The 14839-nt window shown below is 50.4% G+C and overlaps 1 protein-coding gene across 1 annotated transcript in view; it reads right to left on the bottom strand.

Moving 5' to 3' along the window:
* The window catches only part of LOC132574514 (melanotransferrin-like), a 44069-nt gene extending 29846 nt beyond the window's left edge, over positions 1-14223 (bottom strand). Inside the window, exons 1-3 of the mRNA XM_060242881.1 lie at positions 14157-14223; positions 12058-12212; positions 637-736 (exon numbers count right to left, since the gene is read on the bottom strand). Coding sequence (XP_060098864.1) covers positions 637-736; positions 12058-12212; positions 14157-14205 — 304 coding nt within the window. The 5' untranslated portion in view covers positions 14206-14223. The remainder of the gene's footprint in view (positions 1-636; positions 737-12057; positions 12213-14156) is intronic.
* Positions 14224-14839: the final 616 nt, after the last annotated feature.

Here is a 14839-nt window from a genome sequence, read left to right as displayed (position 1 = left end):
AAGCTGAAACACTCCTTTCAGATAGCAAAAGCAGTCAGAGAGTGAGAAACTGCCTGGAGAGGTCAGTGAAGCTCCGTCTTTTGGCCACAGCCGGGCGCAGAGTCCACAGCAGGCACCTCAGGAGAGAGAGCACAGAGCTCTAGCCTGCTGCAGGGATCCTCCAAGGTGCCAAGGCCCCCTTGGCTGCTGCTGCCACCCGGCTGCTCTGGCAAAGCCCACTGTTGCCACCACCAGTGGCCACTTCTTGCATGGAAGTATCTCCCCTGGAAGTGTCTGCGGGGGGAGGGGGTAGCCCAGCTGCAGCAGGTGACACCTCCCCCATGAACTTGGGAAAGCCCCTTCCTGGTTCCTTCTGTCCCTCACCCAGCAGGGGGATTGTGAGGGTGACCACAGAGAGTGTCCACATTGGTTGCTGTAGATCTTCCGGGCTGTGTGGCTGTGGTCTTGGCATTGTGAGACCGGAGACTGTGCCTGGCATCCTCAGAGGTCAAACCCAGAAAACTGGAGTTCTCTCTGGGTCAAAGGGTCCACATTGCAAGCAGGAGTCACTTGTTGGTGTCTCCCTTATCTACACAAGCGCTGTCAGCACCAGTATCATTGAGGCAGATGATTTGGACAGGGAGGAAGGCCCTTTACCTTGGCCGTATGCTTCGCCCACCACTGGCTTCAGATTGTACTCCTTCCCAGCCTGGTAAATGGTGCCGCCATCCAGAGTTACAGCATCTGCCAAGCTTGCCTGTGTGCAAAAGAGGAGGAGGGTGTTAAGGACAAAGGGCTAAGGTGCTTTGGCATCCCACAACCACGGACCCCAACAACAATTAGAATCCTAGAGTTGGAAGATTCCTCCAGGATCATCTAGTTCAACCCCCTGCACAGTGCAGGAAACCCTCAAACACCTCCCCCCAAATTCACACGATCTTCGTTGCTGTCACATGACCATCCAGCCTCTGTTTAAAAACCTCCAAGGAAGAAGAGCCCACCACCTCCCAAGGAGGAAGCCTGTTCCACTGAGGAACCATTCTAATGGTCAGGAAGTTCATAGAATCCTAGAGTTGGAAGGGACCTCCAGGGTCATCTAGCCCAACCCCCTGCACAATGCAGGAAACTCACAAGCCCCTCCCCCTAAATTCACAGGATCTTCATTGCTGTCAGATGGCCATCTAGCCTCTGATTAAAAACCTCCAAGGAAGGAGAGCCCACCACCTCCCAAGGAGGAAGCCTGTTCCACTGAGGAACCACTCTAATGGTCAGGAAGTTCATAGAATCCTAGAGTTGGAAGGGACCTCCAGGGTCATCTAGCCCAACCCCCGGCACAAGGCAGGAAACTCACAAACCCCTCCCCCTAAATTCACAGGATCTTCATTGCTGTCAGATGGCCATCTAGCCTCTGCTGAAAAACCTCCAAGGAAGGAGAGCCCACCACCTCCCGAGGAGGAAGCCTGTTCCACTGAGGAACCGCTCTAAAGGTCAGGAAGTTCTTCCAAATGTTGAGCCGGAAACTCTTCTGATTTAATTTCAACCAGTTGGTTCTGGTCCTACCTTCCGGGGCCACAGAAAACAGCACCAGAACCAATGGGTTGAAATATATATGTATTGGATAGAATTACAGGGACAGACTGTGTCTCAGAGGCCTGGGCAGTTGAGTGCCCCCCAGCCAATCTCTTTCTGGCCACCCACAAAGGCGTGGCAAGAGCTCCCTGAGCCTGCTGTGGTCAGCAGCCATGGTCAAGCATCTCCCGCCCGCCTGGAGGAGTGCGTTGGCCGTGGCCAGCCCTGCCCCACGGAGACCAGACTGAAAGGGGAGGGCTGCTCTTCCCCAGCTCTGCCTGCTGGACTTTGGGGGTGTGGCAGCAATCTCTGTCTGGGGCATGGTGGGGGGGTGGGCCTTGACTACCTGTAGGAATCCCACCTCCCTCTCCAGGAACCCTGATGTGTGTGGGGGGGGTCACTGCTGTTGAGGGTACATGTCGGATCTGGGCTGCTGGGTCAGGCTGGGGGTTCTGCCAGTGTCTTGCCTGCCCTGCCCCTCCAGCCTCCCTGCCTGGCCCGAGTAAGTTGGCAACGAACTCTGTTGCATTCTCTGCAGTCCTTCGGTTGGGGCTCTTTCCCATCCATGCTGGGGCTTCTAGCTGGTAATAGGAACGAAACCCCCAGGAGAATACAGTGTCGAAAAACAACCCTAAGCACTGTGTATAATACAACTGTAATAAAGATTATCACAAACTATAGACTCTTATTATTAATGATTTCAATAAGTCTTATAACGATCAAGCATACGATAAAGTCAGTGGCCACCTGCTCATCCAATTGGTAACAATCCACAATGATAGCAAGCGAAAACATCTATCCAGTAGGCAAGTGACAACATGCCAATTGAGAATTATAAGACAGTGCAAAAGGATTTCATTGAGCCGTTGGTTCCAATGATAACATGGGAAACAAGAACAATCAGGAAGAAGATATAGGAAACATGCCTAAAGTCCAGACTCATGTTATCTTCGGCTACTGACTGTGGTGGATGCTCTTGAGCCCTTCGAGACAGACCTTGGGAACAGTTTTTGGCGTCTTTGGGACTCTGAGGACTGTACTGTTGAGTATTTTCATTTGTGTCAACGGCCACATTGAGAGAAGGCTGTGACTGACTGTATGAGCTGGTGGCCACTGACTTCATTGTATGTTTGATTGTTTCTTATAAAAAGACTGAAATAATTAATTAAAAAGTTGCTATCATTTTTAAACATCTTTATTACAATTGTATTATATACAATGCTTGGGGCTTCCAACTGGTACAGGCGAGGGCTTCATGGTCACCATTTGTTTGTCCATTTAATATATTTATATTGTGTGCTTTATCTCTTTAGATGAAAGATGGTTAACAGAGAGGCGGCAGATTGCAAAGACACAAGAATAGCACATTAGCAAGTTAAAACAACACACAGGTGTAAAACAAGTGGAGTGCCTCAAAGATCTGTCCTGGGACCTGTTTTGTTCAACATTTTTATAAATGATGTGGATAAAGGAATAATGGGAATGCTTATTAAATTTGCAGATACTAAATTGGGAGGGGTTGCAAACACATAAGAGTTTTCCTGGAAATACCTAGAGAGGCCGACGTTCGTCATCACCAGTGCAATGAGGTCACTTCCGGGTGACGTCAATGCGTTGTGCGCTCAAAAGTCCCCCGCAGAGGAGCAGAGGGGATTTGGCAACCCTCGTATCAACAGAAGTCTAGTGTGCAGATCACGTGAATACTCTGCTCTGGAGAGGCATCCCCTCAAGTACTGTCTTCAGTTTAAGAAAGAGAGAAGCTCTAGAGGAGGGCAGGTTGAAGGCAGGAGGAAAGCTTGAAGGAGCTGGGCACGTTTAGCCTGGAGAGGAGACAACTGAGAGCTGATAGGATCCCATCTTCAAGTACTTGAAAGGCTGCCATATTCAGAATGGTGCAGAATTGTTTTCTGTTGCCCTAAAAGGTTGGGCCAGAACCAACGGGTTGAAATTGAATCAGAAGAGTTTCTGGCTCAGCATCAGGAGAAACTTTCTGACAGTTGGAGCAGTTCCTCAGTGGAACAGGCTTGCTCTTGGGGAGGTGGTGGGCTCTCCTTCCTTGGAGGTTTTTCAACAGAGGCTAGATGGCCATCTGACAGCAATGAAGATCCTGTGAATTTAGGGGGAGGTTTTTGTGAGTTTAGAGGGGTTCCTCAGTGGAACAGGCTTGCTCTTGGGGAGGTGGTGGGCTCTCCTTCCTTGGAGGTTTTTCAACAGAGGCAAGATGGCCATGTGACAGCAATGAGGATCCTGTGAATTTAGGCAGATCATGAGAAGGCTGGCAGTAAGGATTACATCAGTGCTTAGTTCTCTTTCGGACATGCCCAGGGTCACTTTGGGACTCTTCGGAGTGGAGGGCAGGATATAAATCCAATATCTTCTTCTTCTTGGGGTCAATCAGCAATTTGGCAAGGGATCCTGGAGGCCTTTGGCATCTTCTGGGCATGAAGCAGGGGTCACTGGGGATGTATGTGCGGGGGGGAGGTGTTTGTGGATTTCTTGCATTGTGCAGGGGGTTGGACTAGATGACCCTGGAGGTCCCTTCAGATTCTATGCAGGCTTAAAATGCAGCTAGATCTGTCAAAACAGTTTACCTTCATAAGAACATAATAGAAACCATGTTGGATCAGATCAGTGGCCCATCCAGTCCAACACTGTCACACAGTGGCCAAAAAAACCCCAGGTGCCATCAGGAGGTCTACCAGTGGGGCCAGGACACTAGAAGCCCTCCCACTGTGCCCCCCCCCCCCAAGCACCAAGAATACAGAGCATCACTGCCCCAGACAGAGAGTTCCAACAATAAACTGTGGCTAATAGCCACTGATGGACCACTGTTCTATATGTTTCTTCAATTCTCTCTTGAAGTTGTCTATGCTGGCAGCCACCACCCCCTCCTGTGGCAGTGAATTCCACGTGTTAACCACCCTTTGGGTGAAGAGGTACTTCCTTTTATCCATTCTAACCCGTTCAGCAATTTCACTGAGTGCCTGTGAGTTCTCATATTGTGAGAAAGGGAGAAAAGTCATTCTTTCTCTATCTTCTCCATCCCAGGCATAATCTTGTAAACCTCTATCATGTCACCCCGCAGTTGACGTTTCTCCAAGCTAAAGAGGCCCAAGTGCTTTAATCTTTCTTCATAGGGAAAGTGTTCTCACCCTTTAATCCTTCTAGTTGCCCTTTTCTGGACTTTTTCTCAATGCTATAATAACTTTTTTTTGGTATAGTGACCATAATTGAAGACAATACTCCAAATGAGGCCGCACCATCGATTTAGACAGGGGCACGATGATCCTTCCGCTACACACCCTCTTGAATAAGGCCTCCAAGGCCCTGCTGGTCCATCTCGCCCAGCATCCTTCCGCAGAGCAATCAACACAGAGAGCACAGAGAGGCCAAGGCCTCCCCCCCCCCATGCTCCCCTCCCAGCACGAGGTTTCAGGCTTCTTTGCTGCCTTTCAACATGGAGGTTGTCCTTGGTCACGTTTCAAGTTCTTAATGTTCCTTCCAGCAATTTCCACTCCACCTTCTTCTAAACCTAATCCAGCTGTCCTGATGACGTGTTCTGCAGATAGACTGAAGAGACCATTCATAGAGCTGCTGTAGGTTGGAAGTGACATTTCACACACACACACACATGGGCTAAAAGCCCCTCTGCTTGTGTCTCTGGCCACACTCAGGCTTCCAAGACAGCAAGGAGAGGCAGGGAAACAGAAACCTCGACTTCATTCACCCACCCGTAGCTGACTTATCATCATAGAGTGTTTCTTTTCCTTTGTCGGTCGAAGGGCCAGAGATAAACTTGAAGAAGAAGATGATATTGGATTTATATCCCGCCCTCCATTCCGAAGAGTCTCAGAGCGGCTCACAATCTCCTTTCCCTTCCTCCCCCACAACAGACACCCTGTGAGGTGGGTGGGGCTGGAGAGGGCTCTCACAGCAGCTGCCCTTTCAAGGAAAACCTCTGCCAGAGCTATGGCTGACCCAAGAAGGCCATTCCAGCAGCTGCAAGTGGAGGAGTGGGGAATCAAACCCGGTTCTCCCAGATAAGAGTCCGCACACTTAACCACTACACCAAACTGGCTCAACTACACTTGAGCAGGTGAATGAATGACCCGCTCAGAGAACTGCAGCCCAGGGGCTGGCCTTTGCGTGTGGAGCTGAATCAAAAGTGAATCTTCTGGTGCCTTGAATCTTTGCCGCGTCAGCAAATGGGATCCACGAGAGATGCCAACTTAGTCAGGAGGAGGGAGGCACCACTGTCCAGGACAGGGGTGGCCAAGGGTAGCTCTCCAGATGTTTTTGCCTACAACTCCCATCAGCCCCAACCAGCCTGGCTGATGGCTGGGGCTGATGGGAGTTGTAGGCAAAAAACTTCTGGAGAGCTACCCTTGGCCACCCCTGGTCCAGGAGGCTGCAGAATGCTGGCTCCTTGTGCCCTTGACCGATGGCACCCGGGGTGGGGACTGTGCTGCCCTTTGCTCCTCCTTATCAGGGAGAGAGAGAGAGGCAGGTCACTCGACACACTGAAGAGCCCTTCCCCGAGTGGAGCCCTCCCTCCCTCCCATCACGCTTGCTCCAAGGACAGAGTCCAGAGCCCAGGAACACAGGGCGGGTGTGGTGTGGCGTGGCCTGGCCTGGTGTGACTTATCTTAGAGAGCCAACACAGGAAGAGGGGGAGAGGGCAGGAGGCAGGAGAGGGCTGGGTCAGTCAGAAAGGCCCTACTGGGGCTGAAGTGGAGAAAAGAAGTGGGAAGACCCCCCACTCTGCAGTAGGGTTGCCAATTCAAGAAATATCTGGGGACTTTGGGGGTGGATCCAGGAGACATTGGGGGGGGAGCCAGGAGCAAGAGTGTGACAAGCATAAATGAACACCAAGGGAGTTCTGGCCATCACGTTTAAAGGGACGGCACACCTTTTCATTTCCTTCCTTCCATAGGAAATAATGAAGGATAGGGGCACCTTCTTTTGGAGCTCATAGAATTGGACCCCCTGGTCCAATCTTTTTGAAACTTGGGGGATATTTTGGGGAGAGGCACTAGATGCTCTACTGAAAATTTGGTGCCTCTACCCCAAAAAACAGCCCCCCCCAGAGCCCCAGATACCTGTGGATCAATTCTCCACAATTTTCTATGGGAATAAATCTTTATAGAGAATAATAGAGTTCCTAGCAGACACTTTCCTCCCCTCCCCCCACTTTCTGACAACCCTGAAGTGGGGGGAGGGTCTCCATACTGGGGGATCCCTTCCCCACCTGGGGATTGGCAACCCTACTCTGCAGCCTCCTGAGCAACCCTCAGCAGTGTGGCTCTGCCCGGGCCCTCTTGGGCTGAGGACATTTCCCAGCCAGAACTCCCTCCTTGGTCCAGTGGAGAGAGAAGGGCCTTGGCCAAGGCCACAGCCATGGCACCTTACAGAGGCTCCTGCCCAGCTCAGGAGAAAAAGAGTCAGCAGCCGCCTGCTTCACAAACCCTTTCCATACATCCCTGGAGAGCTGCAGAGAGAGCACCATGAGGGAAGGCAACCGGTTTTGATTAAGCTGAGCTGAATTTAATACTACTCCACTCCCCCCCCCCCAATGAAGGTGTTGTGGGCAATGACGGGGGTGCATGCCAGGTTTTGCTAAGAGAGGGAACATTTTGGACGTATAAACTGGGCCCCCTGGCCCCCATGGGATGGAAGGGCAACGTAGATTTCTCTCACTTCTTGTGAAGCAGCTCCTAACCCCGGAAGGACATTCCAGATGCGGCAGTAGAGAATGTGGGGCATGACCCCCCCCAAGCTTTGCAAGGCAGGGAATTCAAGATCCACACACACACACACACACCCGCCAATCCCAGTTGAGGTGAGCCAAACTTTCATTTGAGATTCAGAGCTTTTTTAAGCTTTGTCAAGACTTGTGGCTGGATTTGATAAACTTTATAAAGGAAGATCAAGCAGGGTTTCTTCCCAAAAGACAAATAAGAGACAATATTAGAACTGTTGTAAATATTGTAGAATATTATGAAAAACATCCAGAAAAAGAAGTAGCATTATTCTTTGCAGATGCAGAGAAAGCATTTGATAATTTAAACTGGGACTTTATGTTTGCAGTAATGGAAAAAATGGAGCTGGGTGAAAACTTTATAAGAATGATAAAATCAATATATTCTGAACAAAGTGCAAGGTTGTGTATAAGCACAGATCTAACAGAAGATATGAAAATTAGCAAAGGTACTAGACAAGGCTGTCCGCTTTCACCATTGATGTTTATAATGACTCTTGAAATATTACTGATGCAGATCCAAGAAGAAAAAGAAATAGAAGGATTAAGAATAAAAGGATTTGCTTAAAAATATAGAGCTTTTGCTGATGATATAAAGTTTATAAATGAAAACCCCATACAAGTTACACCTTTGCTGCTAGCTAAAATACAAGAGTATGGGGAGTTGGCGGGACTTTGTATTAATAGAGAAAAATCAAAAATTCTGTGTAAAAATATGCGGATGAACAAGCAACAAGAATTACAGAGATTAACGGGTTGTGAAGTCACCTCTAAGGTAAAATACCTAGGGGTGGAGATAACAAGGTGGCAAAATAGAACTGAAAACTGCTGAAGAGTTGAATCATAAATATGATTGGTTTCAAATGCAACAAATAAAGAGCTTGGTGGAGAATGATATTAAAACTGAAGGAATAAGGAAAGAGCAAGCAGAATTGGGAAAAGTTCTGCTTGGAGAAAATGATAAATTAATTTCAAAAGTATATAAATTACTTCTACAATGGTCTACAAAAGATGAAGTAGTGAAATCGCAAATGATGAAATAGGCAATTAATGTAAATAAAGAAATACAGATAGAAACTTGGGAATATTTGTGGAAGAACTCTATGAAACTTTCAACATGTCAAAGTGTTAAAGAAAACTGTTTTAAGATGATGTATAGATGGTATATAACTCCTAAAAACTTGGTAAAGATGAATAATAAGATGCCAGACAGACGTTGGAAATGTAAAAAGCATGAAGGTTCTTTCTACCATATGTGGTGGACTTGTGAAAGAGCTAAAATGTTTTGGCAGATGATCCAGCAAGAAATTTCTAAGATCTTGGGATATGAATTCAAGAAAGTTGCAGAGACTTTTCTGTTGGGATTACAAATGGAAAAATTTCCAAAAGAAGATAGAACTGTAATTTGGTACTTGCTTTCAGCTGCTAGGACATTATATGCGCAGTTGTGGAAGCAAGAAAAAATACCAGAGAAATGGGATTGGATTATAAAAGTTATGACATGGAGTGAAATGGACAAATTAACAAGAATATTAAGAGACTATGATTTAGAAGTTTTTAAGATGGAGTGGAAAAAGTTTAAAAGATATGTAGAAAAAGAGTGGAAAATAAAAGGACATTGGACAATTTTTGATAATGATTAAGTTTAAAAAAAAAGAATATAAATTTTTGTTTTAATAGTTAAGGGTACCTTTAAATATTTGCATTTTAAGTAAATAACACCGGCGGGGGTCAAGTAACGGGGGGAGGGGTGGGTAGAAAGTAATATATGGGGTAGATAAAAGAAGGCGTTTTTTTAAAGATGTAAGATATAGATTTATTACCATATGTTACCAATAAAATTGTTTTAAACACAAAACCCGGATCTCCCAGATAAGGGTCTGTGCACTTCACCACTCCACCCAACTGGCTCTCTGGGAGCCGGAAGCAACAGCAGCCCCAGCGGCATGCCAGGATTCAGGCGCACTGAATGAGACGCAGCTCATGTTGATGGGAGCAGCAGGGGACAGGGGGAGGATGTTCAGAGGCCATGCACCTCGGGATGCCACTGGCTGGAGGGGGCCCTGCCGCCACCACCAGCTCCATGATGGCCATGGTGAGGCATGGGCAGAGCAGAAAGCAAGGGCTCCTGTTCCCCAGGAAAGCCTGCTCAACTGTCTTTGGGCTTTCTGCAAACCCCATTTAAAGGGACTGCAGCCCCCTTCATTGGGGCTTGTCGGGCCACAAACCACAAACCTCCCACAGGAACGGTGTTTTTCTGACTTGTGCCCCTCCCACGTCCCCTGGTCAGGTGGTTGTGGTCTTGAACTATTGCCTGCCCTGACTGCTGTGTTCAAATGGGCGGAATTTAGAAAACCCAAACAAGACAGAAGTGAAGGTGGATCTCTTGAAGGGCGTTGCACTTTTCACTTCTTGGGCTCACATGGGAACGAGCAGGGCTGACAGAGAAGCAAGTGAAAGCAGCAGCAGCAGCAGCAGCAAAAAAGATAAGAGAGTTCTTCCACCTCAGGCCCCTGCCCTGACACAGCTGATCTGGCCAGCAAGCTCCAGGCCACAGAAACATCGACTAGACAGACTCCTGCCATACACTCTAGCTAGGTCTCCTACAGAAGCCACTTCAGAGACGCCACTTAGCGGGAAACGATGCAGCTCAGTTCTTGTCAGAAGCTAAGCAGGCATTCCATTGGCTGGCCCATGCCAAGACAGCTTTGCCCATTTGAGCAGGGCCTTCTGGAAAGAGGCACAATCAACAGCTGCCCACACAGGATCATAGAACAGATTGGGAAGGGACCGCCAGGGTCATCTAGTCCAACCCCCTGCACCAGGCAGGAAAATCACAAGTGGCTCCCCTGGGCTATCCTGCTTCTCATGATCTGCCAAAGTCCACGATGGGCCTTCTCCGTGGTGGCCCTCTATTGGCAGAATGGCCTGCATGACGAGGTTGCTTATTTTAAACACTGAGAAGCTGCCTTTCTCCCTCCTCATCCATCCCACCCACCTTCCTCGCGGCAAAATACCAGAGAAGTTTGGCAAAGTCCCTGCCTCTTCCCCCTTCCTCCTGTCAATCTGATGGGAGCAAGGTCCAATGGGGAATGTGGTGCCCCATAGCTCCTCCCGGACCTTGGAGGGCCTTGGACTCTGGGGGACGCCAACAGCAGGCCTGCATCCCAGCTAAGGACATGTGGGGCTGCCCTACACTTACAGTGTCCCCTGCCCTGCTGCAGACTGGGATCAAGACAGAATGGGCATAATTCAAAGAGGAGAACTTTGTGGGAGAAGAAAGGCCTTTGACGATGTCCAGCACTTCACAGACCATCGAGGGGCTGGGAGGCTGCTGCTCACTGCAGCAGAGCAGTTCAGCTGGATTCCTTTGAGACCAACCAGATCCCCAGGGGAGGAGCCTCAGCAGCCAGATATCCGGGGAGATGTGTTGCGTCTCTGCTGGACTTCAGCCTGGCTGGATGGTCACAGAACACTTGGGCTGACTCACCTGCGGAGGCCAGTTCATCCAGTGGGGCTACAAATCCTGGACATCTGTGCTTGTTTGCTTTGGGAGGCAATTTTGGTCGGGGGGGGGGTGTTTTTATAGCAAAGAACTAAGAAAGAAGCACCTTTTCTTCTAACTGCAGCTCATAACTTACAATTTTACACACCAAAGGCCCCATTATACTTTGCCCATAGCAAAGCTTTGGCAATACATATATTTATTTCACCTTCAATTACTACTCATTTTTTTTCATAGCAATCAGCAGCAGCTTCTTTATTTGAGAATAAAATACCTTAGAAAAACTAAGCAGGATGGAAGGATGTGGAGAAGAGGTGGGGGTGGAGTTGCCAAGTCCGATTCAAGAAATAGCTGGGGACTTTGGGGGGTGGAGCCAGGAGACATTGGGGGCGGAGCCAGGAGCAAGAGTGTGACAAGCATAACTGAACTCCAAAGGGAGTTCTGGCCATCACATTTAAAGGAACCGCACACCTTTTCAATGCCTTCCCTCCATTAGAAATAATGAAGGACAGGGGCACCTTATTTGGGGGCTCATAGAATTGGCCCCCCTGGTCCAATCATTTTGAAACTTGGAGGGTGTTTTGAGGAAAGGCATCAGATGCTGTGCTGCAAATGTGGTGCCTCTACCTCAAAGAACATCCCCCCCAGAGCCCCCGATACCCGCGGATCAATTCCCCATTATTCCCTATGGGAATCATTCTCCATAGGGAATAATAGAGTGCCCAGTAGACATTTCCTTCCCTTCCCCACTTTCTAAAGCTTTCTAAAGCAGGGGGAGGGCCTCCAAACCAGGGAATCCCCTGCCCCCTCCCTCTCTCTCTCCCACGCACACACACTTATTGGGTCTGGTTCCTCCACAACTTTACTTGCTCTGAAAACAAAAGCAAAACAAACGGAGGGTCTGTGCTCTGACAAAACTACTGCTGACCCTTCTCCATGAAGCGCTTCCTGTTTCCTGCTCAACTTTAAAGGCACACATTTTAAAAATGGACTTGTTTGCAGGTTTCTAAACCTGCCAGAGCTCTAGAGGTACATGGTGACTGTGGGGGCGGGGCTTCCCCCTACCGGGCAGCTGGCTGGGGGTGGGGGGAAGCCTGTAAAGCCAGCGGATCCCCCGCTTGGACCTGGGGATTGGGAAGCCTGGGGGGGGGGACGGCAAACGTTCCCTGGAAACCAAAACCCAAGCTCCACCTCTTTTCCTGCCATTCAACCTGTCACTCTGCAGGTCAGCAAACCAGGGACTTACGTTGATCATGGTGGTGCAGTTGCTGGCGGAGCCCCCGTTCACACAGGCCAGCAAGGGGAGGAGGTTGGCCCTAGCAAAGGCCTTGCTCATCTCGCTGCACTTGGTCAGCTCCTGGTCAGAGATGGTGCACCAACGCAGCAGGTTAAGGGCCAGGCCTGGGGAGAGAGAAAGCGCAGTGAGGGGTGAACTCCCAGGGAGGCCTCCTTTGGGGGATCAGGCCCTCGGCAGGGCTCAGGCGCCTTGGAAGGTCTCTCTCTGGCCCACATGGGGCTGCTCTAACTGCCAGACATTCCCTCCTGCCCCCTGGCCTGTGTCCAGGGTGTCCCCAAAGAGCACTTCAGGCCTGCCTCATCCTGTCCCTCCCTCAAACCACCAACTCTGAGCCTGGCAGCTGGAGGGTGGGCTGAGGGTAGCCCCTGGGGCTGGTCAGCAGGGCCCCTTCTGCAGCAGAGGACACAGGCAGGGGCCCAGCTGGCAGAAGTGGGGGCAGCCTGGGAGAACAGGACAGAGCAGGGGCCGTAGCTGACCTTGGCCCAGGAAAGGCGGGGGGGGGGAGGGCCGAATAATGCTTCACAAAGGCGCACACACGCCACAGTGAGTGACAGACTCCCCCTTAGACCCCACAGCCTGCCATCTCCTTGCAATGACATGTGCCTGCCCCACACCCATAGGGGCAGCTGGCTTGACGGTCTTCTGCTTTGCCCTGACTTGTCAGGTGTCTGCTGCACCTTCACAAGAAATATCCAGATGTTGGCTAGGAGAAAGCAGCACGGCCACACATACTCGTGCGAACAGCAGAGTGGGAACTGGGCCCCGGTGGTGTTCACAGGCCTCCTATTGCAGGAGGGGGAAGGCCCATGTGCAAAGCTCTCTTGTGCTCATAATTGCAGCGGAGACAAAATATACCATCTGAACCTCTCAGACCCAGTCATAGAATCACAGAATCAAAAAGCTGAAAGGGATCTCCAGGGTCATCTAGTCCAACCCCCAGCAGAATGCAAGAAACTTACCAACATCTCCCCCCCACACACACACCCAGGGACACCTGCTCCATGCACAGAAGATGGCACCCCCCCCCCCAAACCCTCCAGGATCCCTGGTCAAACTGGGATGAAGGTGAAAGTGAAATGAAAGTGAAGGCAAGACCTCTTCCACCTGCTCACTTTATGGGGGTCAGGAGCTGAAGCTGCAGTTTCACAAAGAGCATTATTGGCAGCATCTGCCCAGATGTGAGCCTGTCTTCCTCACAGAAGATTTCGGTGCCCTCTGAGGAGAGGCAGATGTCTTGCAGCTTCCATTCCCTCCCCCCCCCAACGGATGAGTCTCACATAAGCCAGCAGAGCAGCCAGCAACCTCAGAGACCGCCCCCCCCGGCCCCGGACTGGAATTCAAGGGACAAGTGAGGCTCTTGTATCTGGTAGGGAGGCCGGGACTATGAACGAGGGACCCAGGCCCTGCCTCACGACAGCAGGGAGAGGATTGGGACCCCCTTGGGAGTTATGGTGCCTCCTGTTCTGCTCGACTTGAAGGAATCCAGAAGGCCTCTCCAGACATTCAAGTCCACTCCCCGCCCCCCCCCCCCCCGCCATCCTAGAGCAGCAGAGGCAACGAGTGTCAGCTTGCACCAAAAGAATCAAAGAAAAGCAGGCAACACGAATGAGCACACAACCCAAACACACAGTCATGGAAGGCAACCCCTAAGTCAGGGGTGGCCAAACAGTGGCTCAAAGCCCCCACAGCCCCACTGGCCAGCTTGAAGAAGGCATTTCTCTCTTTAAATAACTTCTCCAAGCCAAGCCAATTGGCAGCTTGAAGAATGCATTTAAAGTTGCTTTCATTACACCTCTCCCTCTCCCACCTATTTGCCTGCCTTCCTTCCCTGTCTTGTGGCTCTCAAACATCTGATGTTCATTCTATGTGGCTCTTACATTAAGCAAGTTTAGGTGGCCCTGCCCAAAATCCAAGGAAAAGAAGGGGCTCTCCTGGCCTTGACCTCACCCACAACTCCAGCAACACGCAGGCAGCAATTTCATATCTGCACGGGCAGCTCCTGCCTGAAGCAAAGAGGAACTATGGCTACTACTGTATTTGGAACCTACCCGCAGGAAAGCAGAAGAGAAGGGCCCAAGCAGGTACAAAGTGCTTCATGGCAGTGCCTTCTCTCTCTCTCTCTCTCGCTCCAGCTGCCAAGGGGAATGACTGTGAGCTCTCTGGCACTGCCTTGGCAAGACCACTCCTTCTCGGCAGCCAGGCTGGCAAAAGAGGCCCTGTCTCCTTGCACGTCTGCCTCCACGTCAGTGGGGAGGGGGGGCAAGCGATTAGTCTCTGTCCACCTTGAAAGGAAACCCAGCCTCCGGAATTTTCCCAGCCAGAACTCCCATTCAGAAGTTGTTGGAAGGAGTCTGGAAGCTGGTTGGCACTTTGGCACCACCTAGTGGTTGAGAGTTACTGGCAAGATCACCGCCCGATGCTCTCAGCCCCAGCTCCAGACTGGCACTATTGTGAACTTTTTAAGGTGCTCCCATAGCATCCAAGCTCCAATCTCTAGTCCTTCGTTTGGGCTTGGACTTGAGACTGAGCGCCAGATGTCAATGCTGTTCAGTGGCCCCATGCCCACCCTCACCCCACTCAACCTGCGCTCCTTGTGCTCCAGGCCTCGGGTGCCCCTGCAGGGTCCCTCTAAAGAGCCTGCAAAACAAGACCAGCAACCCCCTCAACGGACCCACCTACCCCCCCCCCCCCCAGGACCAGAAGAGGGCAAGGCAGGGCAAGAACCAGCTCC

This window comes from Heteronotia binoei, chromosome 6 (assembly GCF_032191835.1).
Source record: "Heteronotia binoei isolate CCM8104 ecotype False Entrance Well chromosome 6, APGP_CSIRO_Hbin_v1, whole genome shotgun sequence".
NCBI lineage: Eukaryota > Metazoa > Chordata > Lepidosauria > Squamata > Gekkonidae > Heteronotia > Heteronotia binoei.
The sequence above is the reverse complement of the archived record's forward strand: the minus strand, read 5'-3'. Positions and strand labels throughout refer to the sequence as shown.